At 32.5% G+C, this 14,701-nt stretch overlaps 2 protein-coding genes across 7 annotated transcripts in view; one reads left to right on the top strand and one right to left on the bottom strand.

Moving 5' to 3' along the window:
• The first annotated feature begins 3,685 nt into the window (after positions 1-3,685).
• LOC140059464 (rRNA methyltransferase 2, mitochondrial-like) lies at positions 3,686-5,068 on the top strand. 2 transcript variants are annotated; one of them, XM_072105401.1, is made up of 3 exons: positions 3,686-3,865; positions 4,068-4,221; positions 4,691-5,068. In XM_072105401.1, the coding sequence occupies exons 1-3, from the start codon at positions 3,734-3,736 to the stop codon at positions 5,017-5,019; spliced, it is 615 nt and encodes a 204-aa protein (XP_071961502.1). In that variant the 5' UTR covers positions 3,686-3,733; the 3' UTR covers positions 5,020-5,068. The 2 variants fall into 2 exon arrangements, with proteins under 2 accessions (XP_071961502.1, XP_071961494.1); XM_072105393.1 differs by having other exon boundaries at positions 4,595-5,068.
• A 528-nt stretch (positions 5,069-5,596) lies between these two features.
• LOC140059434 (regulatory-associated protein of mTOR-like) overlaps positions 5,597-14,701 on the bottom strand; it is a 26,360-nt gene continuing 17,255 nt past the window's right edge. For 3 of the 5 annotated variants that reach the window (XM_072105351.1, XM_072105362.1, XM_072105371.1), the window contains exons 18-32: positions 13,398-13,490; positions 12,307-12,587; positions 11,897-12,000; positions 11,603-11,792; positions 10,992-11,093; positions 10,650-10,758; positions 10,261-10,375; positions 9,876-10,000; positions 8,945-9,052; positions 8,639-8,745; positions 8,174-8,304; positions 7,500-7,586; positions 7,079-7,195; positions 6,538-6,667; positions 5,597-6,220 (exon numbers count right to left, since the gene is read on the bottom strand). In XM_072105351.1, the coding sequence (XP_071961452.1) occupies positions 6,155-6,220; positions 6,538-6,667; positions 7,079-7,195; positions 7,500-7,586; positions 8,174-8,304; positions 8,639-8,745; positions 8,945-9,052; positions 9,876-10,000; positions 10,261-10,375; positions 10,650-10,758; positions 10,992-11,093; positions 11,603-11,792; positions 11,897-12,000; positions 12,307-12,587; positions 13,398-13,490 (1,865 nt within the window). In that variant the 3' untranslated portion in view covers positions 5,597-6,154. The remainder of the gene's footprint in view (positions 6,221-6,537; positions 6,668-7,078; positions 7,196-7,499; positions 7,587-8,173; positions 8,305-8,638; positions 8,746-8,944; positions 9,053-9,875; positions 10,001-10,260; positions 10,376-10,649; positions 10,759-10,991; positions 11,094-11,602; positions 11,793-11,896; positions 12,001-12,306; positions 12,588-13,397; positions 13,491-14,701) is intronic. The other 2 variants (XM_072105378.1, XM_072105384.1) reach the window with 1 other exon arrangement.

The following is a 14,701-nucleotide window of genomic DNA, read 5'->3' as shown; positions in this document are numbered from 1 at the left end:
TATTCTTTGACATAAATTGTTACTATTGCATAATAAACATGCGCAGAGACGAACAATGGGTTCTGCGCATGTCAATTGTGCTATAGTAACCAGTTTTGACATAAATGGTTACTATTGCATAATAAACATGCGCAGAGTCGACTAATGGGTTCTGCGCATGTTAATTGTGCTATAGTAATCAGTTTTATCGAAAAATAAAAAGGTCGAAAATTGGCCATATTTTAGAAAAAATCCCTGTACAGGAAAATTTTCGAAAAATGGCCGATTTTCGACCCTTTTATTCTTTGACATAAATGGTTACTATTGCATAAGAAACATGCGCAGAAACTAATAATGGATTCTGCGCATGTCAATTGTGCTATAGTAACCAGTTTTGACATAAATGGTTACTATTGCATAATAAACATGCGCAGAGTCGACTAATGGGTTCTGCGCATGTCAATTGTGCTATAGTAACCATATTTGACATAAATGGTTACTATAGCACAATTGACATGCGCAGAACCCATTATTCGACTCTGCGCATGTTTATTATGCTATAGTAACCATTTATGTCAAAAGTGGTTACTTTTATCGAAAAATAAAAAGGTCGAAAATTCGCCATTTTTTAAAAAATCCCTGTACTATTATAGTACAGGGAAATTTTTTTCATGTTTCTTGTATTTTTACTTTAGTTTTAAGTATTAATTTAAGAGGGAGAATATTCAATAATAATAATCATTACGGTGTTCACATCGTCTCTCCAGGGTATTTAATTCTAAATATTCCAGATATAAAATTAATACTTTAATAACAATTCTAAACAAGTTTAAGTGAGTATTGAATAAAATAATTATTGACAATTATTACACAGCTTGCTGTGCAATTAACACCCTTGTTGTGCACTTGAATGGGTTTCCTATGACATAATAGGTGTTAATATGTCAATTGAGTGAGTCTTTCATGGCATTTGCAGTTGAGTTAGTCTTTGGTGACAATAGTAACACTTGTAATTGAGTGGTATTTTGATTTTTAAATTTCATATTTCTAGTTAAAATGTTGAATATCTGAATATACCACAAGGTGTATTATCATTCCCTAAATAGCCCAAAAAGCTAAAAAAGTAATTTTTGAAAAATGTGTCAGTTGAGTTTGTTGTTCTTTCATGGGCAGTATTAGTACAGGGATTTTTTCGAAAATGGCCAAAATATCGACTTTTTAAAAATGAATAATTATGCAATAATATTGCCACATATGCACATATATTGCGTTATCATCATGTTATAGAGTCATAGTAACTAGTTATGTCAACAAATAAAAAGATCGAAATTTGGTCATTTTTCGAAAATTTCCCTGTACTATAGTACAGGGATTTTTTCGAAAATGGCCAAAATATCGAGTTTTTAAAAATCAATTATTATGTTATTATCATCTTATGGAGTCATAGTAACCAGTTATGTCAAAAAATTTCCCTTTTTTTTTTCGAAAATGCCCAAACTATTGATTTTTTTAATGTATTGAGGTAACATGCGCAGAACTGAACATAATATTTGTTTCTGCGCATGTTACATAATGATATAGTAACCAGTTATGTTTTGTGTAACAATTATCTCAAAAAAGTTGAATGTTGAAGATGACAAAATTTTCACAATATCTTTCAAATACTGTAACTTAATCCTAATAAGCTTTTCAGCGTGATCACTCAACCGTGACGTCATTTATACGCCATTTTGTTAAATCACATTATCTATATATAAATTTACGTAAGGGCAAAATTCGGTAAATCGCGCCTTACTTTTATAATTTTTACTCGATGGTATATAAAGTTGGTTCGTACTTTCGGTACTGATTTTAACCACCTGATGTAACCCTGTTTACTAATTAAATTAAGTTAGATAATAAGTTATTGACGGTTAAAACGAATTTAGGTTCCAAGATTTGCCCCAAATAGGGGTGTTTTCCGACCGTGGTATACACTGTATAATGGATGTCCATCTTGAAAAATACCCGCCACAAAAATGCGAGGAGGCTTCGCATTTTCCTATCTCCTCCTACGATAATTGTTTTTAATAGCTGAAAACCGGTTGAACAGCTAGAGTACACCATCATAATGTTGAAGACAGGCCGATTTTCTTTAAAAAATACTATTTTGATACATTTAATATACGTTTTTACAAATGTATTGATTTGTGATGAATGGAACATTCCAAATTATTTGGTTTAACCATACAGGTATAGATTTAGATTTATGGGCCCCCTTGGAGAATAAACATAAATAGTATTGCAATGCTGTACAATACTGTTAAGGTATTAACCACTTTTGATCGCAATTTGAATCGCAAATTTCTTACTGTGAGTGTTGGTACTGTTAGATGTAATATAAAAATATATACAAATAAACTTTATTACTGTGAGTGTGGGTAGGCCCTACTGTTAGATTATAAACATATAATATACAAATAAACATTCCAAATTATTTGGTTTAACCATAGAGGTATAGATTTAGATTTATGGGCCCCCTTGGAGAATAAACATAAATAGTATTGCAATGCTGTACAATACTGTTAAGGTATTAACCACTTTTGATCGCAATTTGAATCGCAAATTTCTTACTGTGAGTGTTGGTACTGTTAGATGTAATATAAAAATATATACAAATAAACTTTATTACTGTGAATGTGGGTAGGCCCTACTGTTAGATTATAAACATATAATATACAAATAAATAAACGTTATTACTGACAGTTGCTTCTCAACGTTTGTATTAATTAATAATTTAAAAATATATAAACGTCGTAGTGGTGTATCGTTACATGTACTTTACTATTTCAATCGACTATGACAGTGAGAGTTTTAACAAAGTACCGTATTAAATCGTAAATGTTTTACTGTATTTAGTGGTATATTATTTATAGGCCTATAAAACATTAAAAACAATATTTCGTTACTGAGTGGATAAGAATATATTTTAAAATGTTTCCTCTTTGTACCTATCTTCTTCCCCCATCCCTCAACCCTTAATGTTACATACAAAACACAAATTGGGTTTGTTTAAATGAGTCCAAATAAAAAAAATTGACTCATTTTGTTTCTCTCTCGGAAGTAATTCCCAGGGTGCTAATTTTAGCTGACTACATAAATCATTGTGTATATTTATTCGTTTCTGTAAACGACAATGTATTATAGTCTGGCAGTACGTACATTTGAAATCTCCATTTTTTTCTCGCTGGAAATACTGTGTATTCGAGAACCATCTGTGGGCACGACCTAGATGGTACGCGAGCGAAGCGAGCGTGCCATCTAGTTTAAACAATAAAAGAAAATTTACCTATACTATAGTACAAGGATTTTCCTAAAAAATGCCCAAAATATCGATTTTTAATATGTATTGTGGTAACTATTTTCGACAATTCCCTGGCCTAATTTCGACATGTTTTGAAATAAATTGAGTGTTGTAACATGGCAAAATATTTTGCCCTCCCATATGATCTGTACGACACAAATTTCGATTGCCTTATAAATTGATTCACCAGATTACGATTTAATCGATATTTTACAAAAATCCAAATTCTCTATTATATGAGATATAATGTGTAAACAAAATGTATGTTTTTTTTCTGCTGTTACTACTGAACGTTACAAAAAAACAAATAGCTGTTTTTTAAATCGCGCCCTCTTTTGGAACATGTTCAGGGGATTTCCCTTTTCCATTTTGAAAGGACACGTGTGTTATTATTGTTAATAAATATAAAACATGTTGCGCAAAATCTTTAGACCTATAGGTAACTCATTACATACCGGTAATCAAAACAAGCGAAAGGATTCCTCTAGCTCCAAAAGATGGCTTGCTAGACAAATGAGAGATCCGTTTGTAAAAGAAGCACAGGTAAGTAAGAATTAGTTAGCCTCTCACTCAGCCAGCAGAGCGCATTGCCACATTGACAGCATGAGATGAGGTCAATTCGACTACACACACTACACCAATCCACTACACGGCTAGGCCTAGCTATAGCCTATTCATAACAGGAAGCCTTCGTCGTTATTCCAAGATGTTTGTATACTATTTTGATGGAATGATATTGTTCTAGATCCAACATTACAGGGCAAGAAGTGCTTTCAAGTTACTGGAGATTGATAGCAGATTTCATATTTTTAAACCTGGTGATTACGTAATAGATTGTGGCGCTGCCCCTGGGTCATGGAGTCAAGTTGCAGCAGATAAGGTTAATGCACTTTCAACAGGTAAACTCAATGTATTTATCAAGGATGTTTATTTTTTTAAATATTTGAATACTGTATGATATTGTATTGTTTTATACGTCAGGAGCATTTCACATAAAATACAACCTCCTTTGCAAAACTATTTACTATTTTGGTACTTAATACTTAAGTAATTCTCCCTAGCCATCAGCGCAAGCTTGGTTGTCTAGAGGTTTGCCAGGCTAGTGATCTGGAGGTCGTGGGTTTATCTCCCACCCGAGAATTTCTCGCAATTATATTCTCTGTACTTTGTATAAAGTACAAATTACGTTAGAGTACGGCCAACACCCTGACACAAAGCTACTCCACAATAGTTACAAATAATGACTTTACCATTCTTGTTATAATTTTACAGACAAAAGTAAACCTTCAGGCAAGGTGGTGGCTATCGACCTTTTAGATTTTGAGCCAATACCAGGAGTAATGACATTATGCAAATGCAATTTTTTAGAAAAGCAAAACCAATCACAGATTATATCCTGCCTTGGAGACAAAATGGCTGACTGTTTGATAAGCGATATGGCACCAAATGCAACTGGAATTAAAGATTTAGACCATGAAAACATTGTGTGTTTAGCAAGTGAAGTTTTTGCCTTTGCAGCTTCTATATTAAAACAGGATGGAATAATGCTCTGTAAAATCTGGGATGGATATCTGTATGGAAATTTGAAAACAAATCTGGAAAAATCATTTACGAATTGTAAAATTGTTCGTCCGGATGCTAGTCGCAAAGAGTCTTCTGAATTGTTTATATTGGCCAAAGGATACAATAAATCATAATAACATCTTCACACGATCTGTGTTTATTTATTAACATTTTACAGTTTTAAAATAAGGACTTAGTGTTAACTTATCATATACAATAATTTGTACTGTTTCAAAAAATGTGTTTATATACTAAATATATATATATCCAAATTAACATTAGCCAAAAAAGCCACATTTAAAATTAATAATAAAGCCTATCAATATTTCAACATAAATTGTCAATATATTTATAAAATCTTAATACTAAAGTTATTGTCAAAATTCAATGACAGAATGCATAAATTAAATTAGAAATTATATATAAAACAATGCAAAGACTATGTAATAGGACGTTCAAAATAAATAAATTGATGGGATTCTTTCAAATACACAAGCAAATCTAGTTTGTAGACACTGCTTCAGGTAATACTCGTTAATTTCAGTGATTTTTAACTGAAATTATCAACAGTAATGTTGATGGTCAAAATTATCCTAATTATGTGGTTTAAATTATTCATTATTAGCTACATTTATTTGTGTAAACTTTTTATTATATAATTAGTTTAGCATGACAATCATCAACTGAAATAAATTAATATAAAATAATAAATACTTAATTATGTGACAATGATAATGACAAATTAGCTGGTATATTTTAGTTCACTCAGTTAAAAGTATATGGTTATTATTAAATAATAACTTTATGCAATTTATAATAAATTACGATTAAATGGTATATTCAAATTAGGCTGGCTATTAGCTGGCTTTTTAAAATAAAGTGGTTTTTTTTTTATAAATGGTTAATGTTGAATAATATACAGTAAAATAGTATTCAGTAAAAATAATGCCGTCTGTGTTTTTGTTCAGCCATAGCTGTCAATAGAAATTAAATAATTATTTATTATAATCTTACACAACATGAAACCATGGTAATTTAGTAGTTTTTTTCAACACAGTGTTGTGTGTTTACTTCTCAAGAAACCCCAGGTCTAATGTGTTTCATGTTTTATTGTTTAGATAGTAAAATACTTAGTAAAATGTGGATAAAAGAATTACATCAGCATCTCATATTTTAACTACCACTTTATAAACATTGCTATATTTAAATTATGATTCTCTAAAGTTAAAATGATTCCATAATACCTATATTCCGTTGGTTTAAATTAAATCATTTTTTCTTGTCGGTGGAATATATAGACAAAAATGAGTCTGTGCTACCTGCCGCTAAATGAACCTATACAAAATTAATTAAAATTTAAATTGTGTTATTATGGCAAGAAAGCAACTCATAGATAATGTTGTAAGATTATATATAAATATTGTAACATCATACAGTTTTATAATGAACTAATTAGCTATAAGGTAATAATAATGTTCAATTTAATAGCGCAAAATGAAGGGCGCCTCTAAGCGCTGAACAATCAACAAAAAATGACATAATGATGACATGATGTTGAAAAGTCACAGTGACCTAAAATACTAATACACCAATATTGCTACTCAGGGTGTCACCTGCTAAATTGTATATGATAATTAGATAAGAATACTTACCCTATGAGGATGGAAGGCTAAGCAGTTGAGAGGTCCAATTCTTTGACCTATAAAACCTTCATAATACTTAATAGTACTCAGGGTGTCACCTGCTAAATTGTATATGCTAATTAGCTGATTGGCTGATCCACTGTAAAACAACATCATTATAATTTATGTAAGGCACACGAAAATATACCTCATCCGTCACATCAATCTGACAAAATCTAAGATATAGATCACAGTACTGTTATGGCCCCCGATCGCAATGCGTTCCTTTGATACTGTATGAAAGTGGCTTGGTTGGCATAGCCTGAAAGTTATTATTGCAATTGCAATGACCTCTCTGTGACACAATTGTGACTGGTGGAGAATTATTGAACATGGAATCCAAAGAAATTGGTCTAAACATGTTTTCGTCGAATAGCTAAAGGGGAATTAAAAGGTGCCCCTGCAAACGACAAAAGTATCAGACGTGCTGTTTAGGAGGACAAAGTTTCGGGAGTTAGTAGTTTTATAATATAGATTATACAGTAGATTAGTTATGTAAAGAGACACTTACCAAGCAAGTAAACCTGCATTTTGATGAACATCCATAGCTTGCACATTTTGTATAGTATTAATAAGTTTAACGGACTCGGTGAAGCGTGGATCCCAAAAACGTATATCACCACTTACACTACAAAACAAAATGTGTGTACTCAATTTAATTATTAAAACATTAATCCTGTTATGGGCGACTTTGGTCGCTGTTGGATGAAGATGAAATACAAAAAAAAACTTAGCCATAAGATTATCCCAAATGTGTACATCTTTGACGTCTATGTGATCTCAATGTAAAAATGGGACGATAAAAAGTGTTCAACACTATATGGCTATTATAAATATAGAACATATAACAAATAAAACTCACAGTGGTATATTTACCAATGCAATACTACATAATGAAATGGTCATTATTTAAACGTATTGAATATTTTTACCTTGCACTAATAATCTTGCCTTCACCACCCTTTTGAAGATGCACATTCACAACCCAGCTGTTATGTTCCCTCAGTGTCATTACACGACTACAAAAAAACCAAATAGATTTTATGTTAATTGTCATATTCGATTGGGAACTTTCGTTGTCAACGTAAAGATTCGTTGAGTACTTTTTGTATTCAAATTGTAAATTTTTGCTCAACAGAAAGTCATTCGAATAGAAAACGTTGACAACGAAAGCTTTTTCGTTAAGAACAATCTTAACGCTCAAAATACTCAACGGCAAAACTGTACTCAACGGTGAAAGTCTAAATCGAATACGACAAATGTCAGTACAAAGGCCGAACTTGCTTTAGGTCAACCAGTTAATGACCATCATGCAGATCATTAAAAACCTGCAAAACGATATAATAAAAGTAAACGGAAAATGTAATTAATTGTATATTGGGATCCATTAAGACTTGTAAATAAATAGACAGACAATCATTACTCATTTAGAGGAAATTTATTCAGCACAAAACTTCTCACAAAGAGCAAATCAAAAAGAATCTTTTTAACATGTCACTGTCTGGCTTTCTGTTAGGAAGGAGTATGTGGGTAAAACAACTTATCCAGGGCAGTCCAGGGTTGTTTTCAATAACATGACAACCAATTAAATTCATTTTATTCTTACCTATCAAGTGGAGTTAGTCTGCGGTCATACAGTCTAACAGAGCCATCACCACAGCCAGCTATTAACAAAGATCTTCCAACAGAATCACACGCTATACTTGTTACACAGCTATCAGCACCTGTCGGGATGTCCTAACACACACACAAAAATTTATAAAATATTATACAACAAAATAATTATTCATAAATTGTTGAATGTTTGTTCGTTTTTGTAATAAACTTAAATAGATATATGTATATATGAAATCTCACAGATTTCCCCACCTTTATCGTCTCAAATTAATTAATAAAATGTCAGTATATCACCGGGTGGTTTAGAATTAATGTTCTGTGCCTGTTGTATTTATATATATATATTAAATGTATATATAGCATGTAAAAATATCAATGACTTTTTAAGTTATATGTAAATATTGAATGTATATACTGTAGTAGCATATAAATATCAATGAATTTTAATACATACTTGAAGTTTAATTTCTCTCTGTGTATCCCACACTCTTATTGCACGAACATCACCAGATGCTAACAACATTCCTGATTCTTGTTCCCAATCAACAACCAAACCAGAGCCTAAACAAAATATGCAGCCTGGTAATGTGCCCTGTTTCTAAAGCTCTGTCTACACTATCAAACATTATATGACAACAAAATGTGATGTAGCGATATATGGACATGATGATGTAACATCACTACAATATTTGGGCACATCACAGACAGAGCTTTACAAAGTAATGAAAAACTCTGTATATATAATGAGGAATTAACCTACCTCTAGAAGATGGTAACATTTCTGAAAGTGCTTGCCATGCGGTGACTAACTCTAGTCCATCTCCCATAGGACTTGTGTAGTCCCTCCATATTCTAACACAACCATCGTCTATAAAATATATGTCAACTATTATTTAATGGACTGCATTTAAATTATGTTGGAGATTATTTATCTAATTTATTTATACTGTAAATAGATTTGAATACAAACCAAATTATTTTATTGTTCACAAAAATGAAAATTGTTGTTTGTTGTTTATTATTTGTCCACAAATAATACATATATTTTCTTAATAAATCTTTAAATATTTATAAATGTGGATGGTGGTCGGTCACATTAAGTCTAGAAATAGACTTTAAGCAGAGACCACCATTAACAAAATAGAAAAAACATTACAATGAGATTAGTGTACAATAATTAAACAAATAAATATATAGAAAAATAACATTAGTATAGTCATGGTGAGTGAGTGGCCGAGCGGTTAGGACAGTGGAACCGTAATTACGTAGCCATAACATCGGCAGGGGTTCGAGGCTCACTCACTCCATGGTTCCGGTGGTAGAACGTGTCTTCTCGGATAAGGACTGTATGTCCAGTGTACACAACTAGCTCTTTCGAGACGAGTAGGTGGTTACCCCGGTGTACTAGTACGTCACAGCCACTGATCCCAAACTGGGCCCTCTGGGAGATCAGTCTTTGACTGAAGAGGTCGTCCAGTATAAAAATAAACTAACTAACTAATGGTTGCCAATAAGGAAAATCGTAAATTATTTTTAGGTATATTTCAAATTATTGTTGAGTAGAGCAAATGGTATGTTTGCTCCAAAAGTAATTCTGTTTATAAAAACAAAGTTGGGCTTTCCAAAAAATTATTTAAAAATCAAAATTAAGTGTTATAAATTTAATTATCAAACTAGTAAAACTACATTACCTGATCCTGTAAGTAACAATGGTAAATCATGCGCATTCATAAAATTCATAGACGTTATTTTTGTATTACGTGGGTTCTGATTTGTGAAGTAATTCATCTTGCCACCTTGCTCCCAATTCCAAATGCTGAAAAGATTACAGAAATAATATTACAGTGCTTTATTTTACTTAGTATCTGTTAAATGCTTATACACATTGTAAATTATGAATCAAATCAGTTTAATATAATTTTTGTTTTAAAAAGGAACCATGTAATACCCCTTTCACATTGCTTAGAAAAACTCTGGGCTTACACCAAATAATCACCAGAGCTCACACTATATACCACATTCGGGTGCTAACACTATGGTGTGTGTAAACTCAAATTTATGACTTGCAAAACTCACCAGACGCCCTCTTTGTCTGCAACTGCTATGTGAGGGTCATAAGGATGAAACTTGACCACTAATGGTGTTCCTAGATTCTTATTGATAAATATCTGGTCGTCTAATGTACTGGCAGCTGCAATTACAAAATATATTAGGATTACGATATGTGTTACGTTTATATAATACTAAAAATACTATAGATTCCCTTTCACATTGAACACTGTGAATTTAAGTGAATATTTATTGAGTTAAGTGAAATACTTAATATTTAAAGGAAATATCTCATGTAAGTTTGAATATGGCCACTGGATTCTATTTAAGTGTTAAGTGTTTTGATTTACTTCAGTACTATTTTAGAGTAATATAAATTATTCTTGTTGGGCCAATAAACTTAAGTATGAACTTACAAGCTCTCTTTATCTGGTCTTCTGCTTCATGCCGCACACGGCTGTTTCTCACAAACCTCCACTCTCTTTCCCGATGTACAAAGCTACTAGGATCCATTTCTTCTGGAAGCTGCAAGATTTTGTTAATTTTGTTTGTATAATTATTTGATAATAATAATAGTTGACTAATATAGTGCCTAATGCAAACATATCTACATACTTTTACATCATACTTATATTGCGCTTTTATATACAGTAGTATCAAACACAGTGAACAAGATATTACACATTGATGGTCTTTTAAAGATGAGTGCTAAATTCATTTTAACATTAAAATTGAATATGATTGCACACAAATCTCACCTTCATTACTGATCTGGCAAAGTATTTACAACTCCACTCTAAAAATTGAGTTGCTATTTTTAAGTTCTGTGTTGTACTAATGTCACTAACATCATCCAGAGTCTGAAAACATCAATATACAGTAAATAGTAGCTTTGTAACAAATTTAGATTTTGAGGACCAACAATCTTGTAACACTCAATATTTATATTAGATAAGGAAGAAGTAACTGGTGGATTAATGTAACACATACAGTATACAAGTATAATCCCATACTCAAGTGTAATCCCCCACTTAATTTACAGTAGGCCAGAAATTATGGTCAATTTTATTGTTTAATGCAGCACCTCAGTTTTTGCCAAATTGCATACCAATACCTCCAAGAAGAAAGCCTAAATGCCAATTTACGCAGACGAGCGGTAAGGGTGATTGGAAAAAATTGTGATTGTCGCACATAGCATCTGTATCAATCTTGAGAGGGTTTTCGTTCAACCGTTTACAGTTACCACTCGTCTGTGTAAAACGGTCTTAATAATATGAAATTACAGTCCATAAATTATTTTCAAATAATGCAAACTGTACTGCATCAAACTACTTAAATAATTATCAGAGAAAAATATAACATTTCTTACAGATGAAATAACAGGTCCTCTATCAAATATCCTGCGAGTCCTTGGAAATTGGTAAGAATGGGGTACCTTGTTGGTTCCTATTCCAATTGGTGCAGGATTTTGGGGTCTAGCTGGGGGTGTTGGTTCTCCAGGTCTTAAAGCAACTGGACGCACAATTTCAATTGGTATATCTAATTCAACTTCGTTTTCACTTTAAAAAAATCACAGATAAAACATTTTTTTTTTTAAATGATCAGACTGTGTTTTAATTAATGCTGTTGATGAGCCGATTGATAAGAGATTGAATGATCTTACCTTACTTTGACAGGTTCATCATCTAAGTTCCTAACTGGACTTGAAGGAGCCGAATTTATTTGACGTTTGTCTTTCAAATGCCTTGGTTTTGCCGTTACCGTAACCTGTAATATACATTGTACATTCAATTTTTTATACATAAATAAATAAAAATCTTGACTAAAATATTGATATTACAACAACTGTTGGAAGTTGTCTTGGAAGTTGAATGGCTACAGATTAACATCATTTGTTTAAAAGCACTTTAATCTATACCATAAAAGAGAGCATTTATGTCTGGTCTTATACAAATGTTTGCAATTGTACAAACCCACACACGACTACAATTATACTGTGAAGGTTTTTAACTACATTTGAATACCAATCACGAGTGGGTATCTTTCATATTAATACATTTACAGTTATTTTACCTTCAAATTAATGGCATTGACCAACGAATGGGCTAACTGTTTGACCTCATGGCTAGGATCACTAGCCAGCATTAACATTATTTTCCATATTTGGATATAAACATTAGTCGATGCTCCAAAGATTTTGGTTAAAGCTTTACTTGACAAACTCCAGTTATTACTGCTGGAATTGGTCGGTGAGCTCCAGTGATTGCCGCTTTTATGTGGTGCTGCGTTAGGTGTTTGGATTATGTCTGAAGCCGAGCCTGCTTTGGGTGAACCAGCAACCGGCAATGGAAGGCCTGTAAAAGTATTATTAAAATATATAATAATAGAGTAAAAAGAGCAGGAAAATAATTAACAATAAGTACTTGTTACCAAATGCAAACAATACAGCAGAACAAGATAAACGAACAATCACTACAAACAAAGAACTTATAACACAAGAATCTCCTGTTCTTCAATTTGCATTCAAAACACAGTATCGGAAGTACAGGGTTAAAAGGTCAAACTGGGCAACGCCATTTCACAGCATGGAGCAGCGCCCCCTCCAAACTAGGAAGTCAATTACTCTACCCCCCTAGAGTATTAGCAGATCCCCTCTATGATTTTGACTTTCTAATTTGATGCGGGCGCCCTACTCCTCAGTCAATTACTCTATCCCCCCTAGAGCATTAGCAGATCCCCTCTATGATTTTGACTTTCTAATTTGATGCAGGCGCCCTACTCCATGGCTCACAATGGCGCCACCCATATCTCTATTCTATCCCACAATGCCTTTCGAAATTGTTACGCGCTTCGGATGAACAGGAGATTCTTGTGTTATAAGTTCTTTGCTACAAACTACAAAATCACACTACTGTATTAGTGAAAATAAGATTTTCAATCTACTAATTTTACTGTTAGATTAAGGCCCATATGTAAAACATTATAGCTACTTTCTCATGAAAAAAAGAGATCCCATCCCTCACCCATGCAAGTCAGCGTACAGCCGTGAAAATGCCAATCTCCTGGCTTGAATGAAACCTAACAAATGTTTTATTTAGCTAAGCACCCCTTAGTTCCAATAGACAATCCCCTAACTATAGTGAATGAAGAAATGAGTTTTGTACCAGTACGATATGCATTGTGTAATGAAGCCTGACTGTGATTTCTTTGTTTTCTTATTGAATTATTGACAGACATTCGACGATTCACCTCGGGATCTACAGGATAAGAGAGAAGGTAAATAAGCATGCAAAAATAGCAAACATGCCAGGAACAATACCAGGATGAACAATGTCAGGTAACGTATGTGTTGCTGTACACTATGTGTTTCGAAAAAGGAAATCAAGAATATCTTCGTATGTATGTCGTGTAACTACAACATAGACGAGACATTCTCAACTTTATTTACTTTCATAAACACATGGTGCACCTCAAGTGTTACTTTACTAAATACTAGTGTTTATTTGCCATGCACACCTTTAAATATCAACACTGTGAGGTTTTTTTTTTTAATTACTACACGGTAATATCATTATTTGTAGGATACATCAATCAAGATGAAAATATTAACATCATTAACTACTTGTAATAAGTAACATTATATATGTCTTATATTGTCCAACATAAAAACCACCTTAAGTGATAAAGTATTGCAAATATTGAATTTCATTTAGCCTAGCAATACCCAGTATAGTATACCTTGAAAATAAGCAATTAACACTACTGCTATCAAGCATAAGCAATGCTACCAATGCATAAGCAAAACCAATGGAATTCCCATTAAAACCAACTCTTTCAAAGCCAGATTCCCAAATTCTCAAATTATTTTCTATTTAAAATTCATCTTGAATTGCAGACTTTCCATTTTAGGCCAGTATATGCGTGGTTTGGGAGAGTTGATTGTAATGGTCCCACAATCTATAATTAAAGCAATATTTAATGGCAGTTTTTATAGTGCACCAGTTGAAACGGATACAAAACAAAACACACACTGCAAAGTATTATCATGCAAGAACATTGAAGAAATGATACAGCAGCAAGAAATGGAAAGAAAGTGTTAATAATCCACAGAAGGAAAAAGTGTGACATATAAAAATAGAAAAGTATTACATTAAAAACAACAAATGAAGATTATATAAACATCAATAAATTACTTATATAGTAATAATAATGAGGGAGCTGTAGCTTTGTGGTTAACGTGCTTGATTTCCAATCCCAGGGTCCAATCCTGACCTAGTGCTAAGGTTGTAACTCATGACTCTTTCAGCTCCACTACCTAAGCCTCAAACAAGACTTTATAGTTTAAAAGCACGACGAGTTACTTTTTGTTGAAATTTAACCAAATTTGTTAAAATTGTATGGCAAGACTATCATTGCAATTTTAACATCTGTACATCTGAAATGTTACATTTTGGCATAAATAAAAAGC

Source organism: Antedon mediterranea, chromosome 1 (assembly GCF_964355755.1).
Source record: "Antedon mediterranea chromosome 1, ecAntMedi1.1, whole genome shotgun sequence".
NCBI lineage: Eukaryota > Metazoa > Echinodermata > Crinoidea > Comatulida > Antedonidae > Antedon > Antedon mediterranea.
Note: the sequence above shows the minus strand (reverse complement) of the source record. Positions and strands in the feature narration are given on the sequence as shown.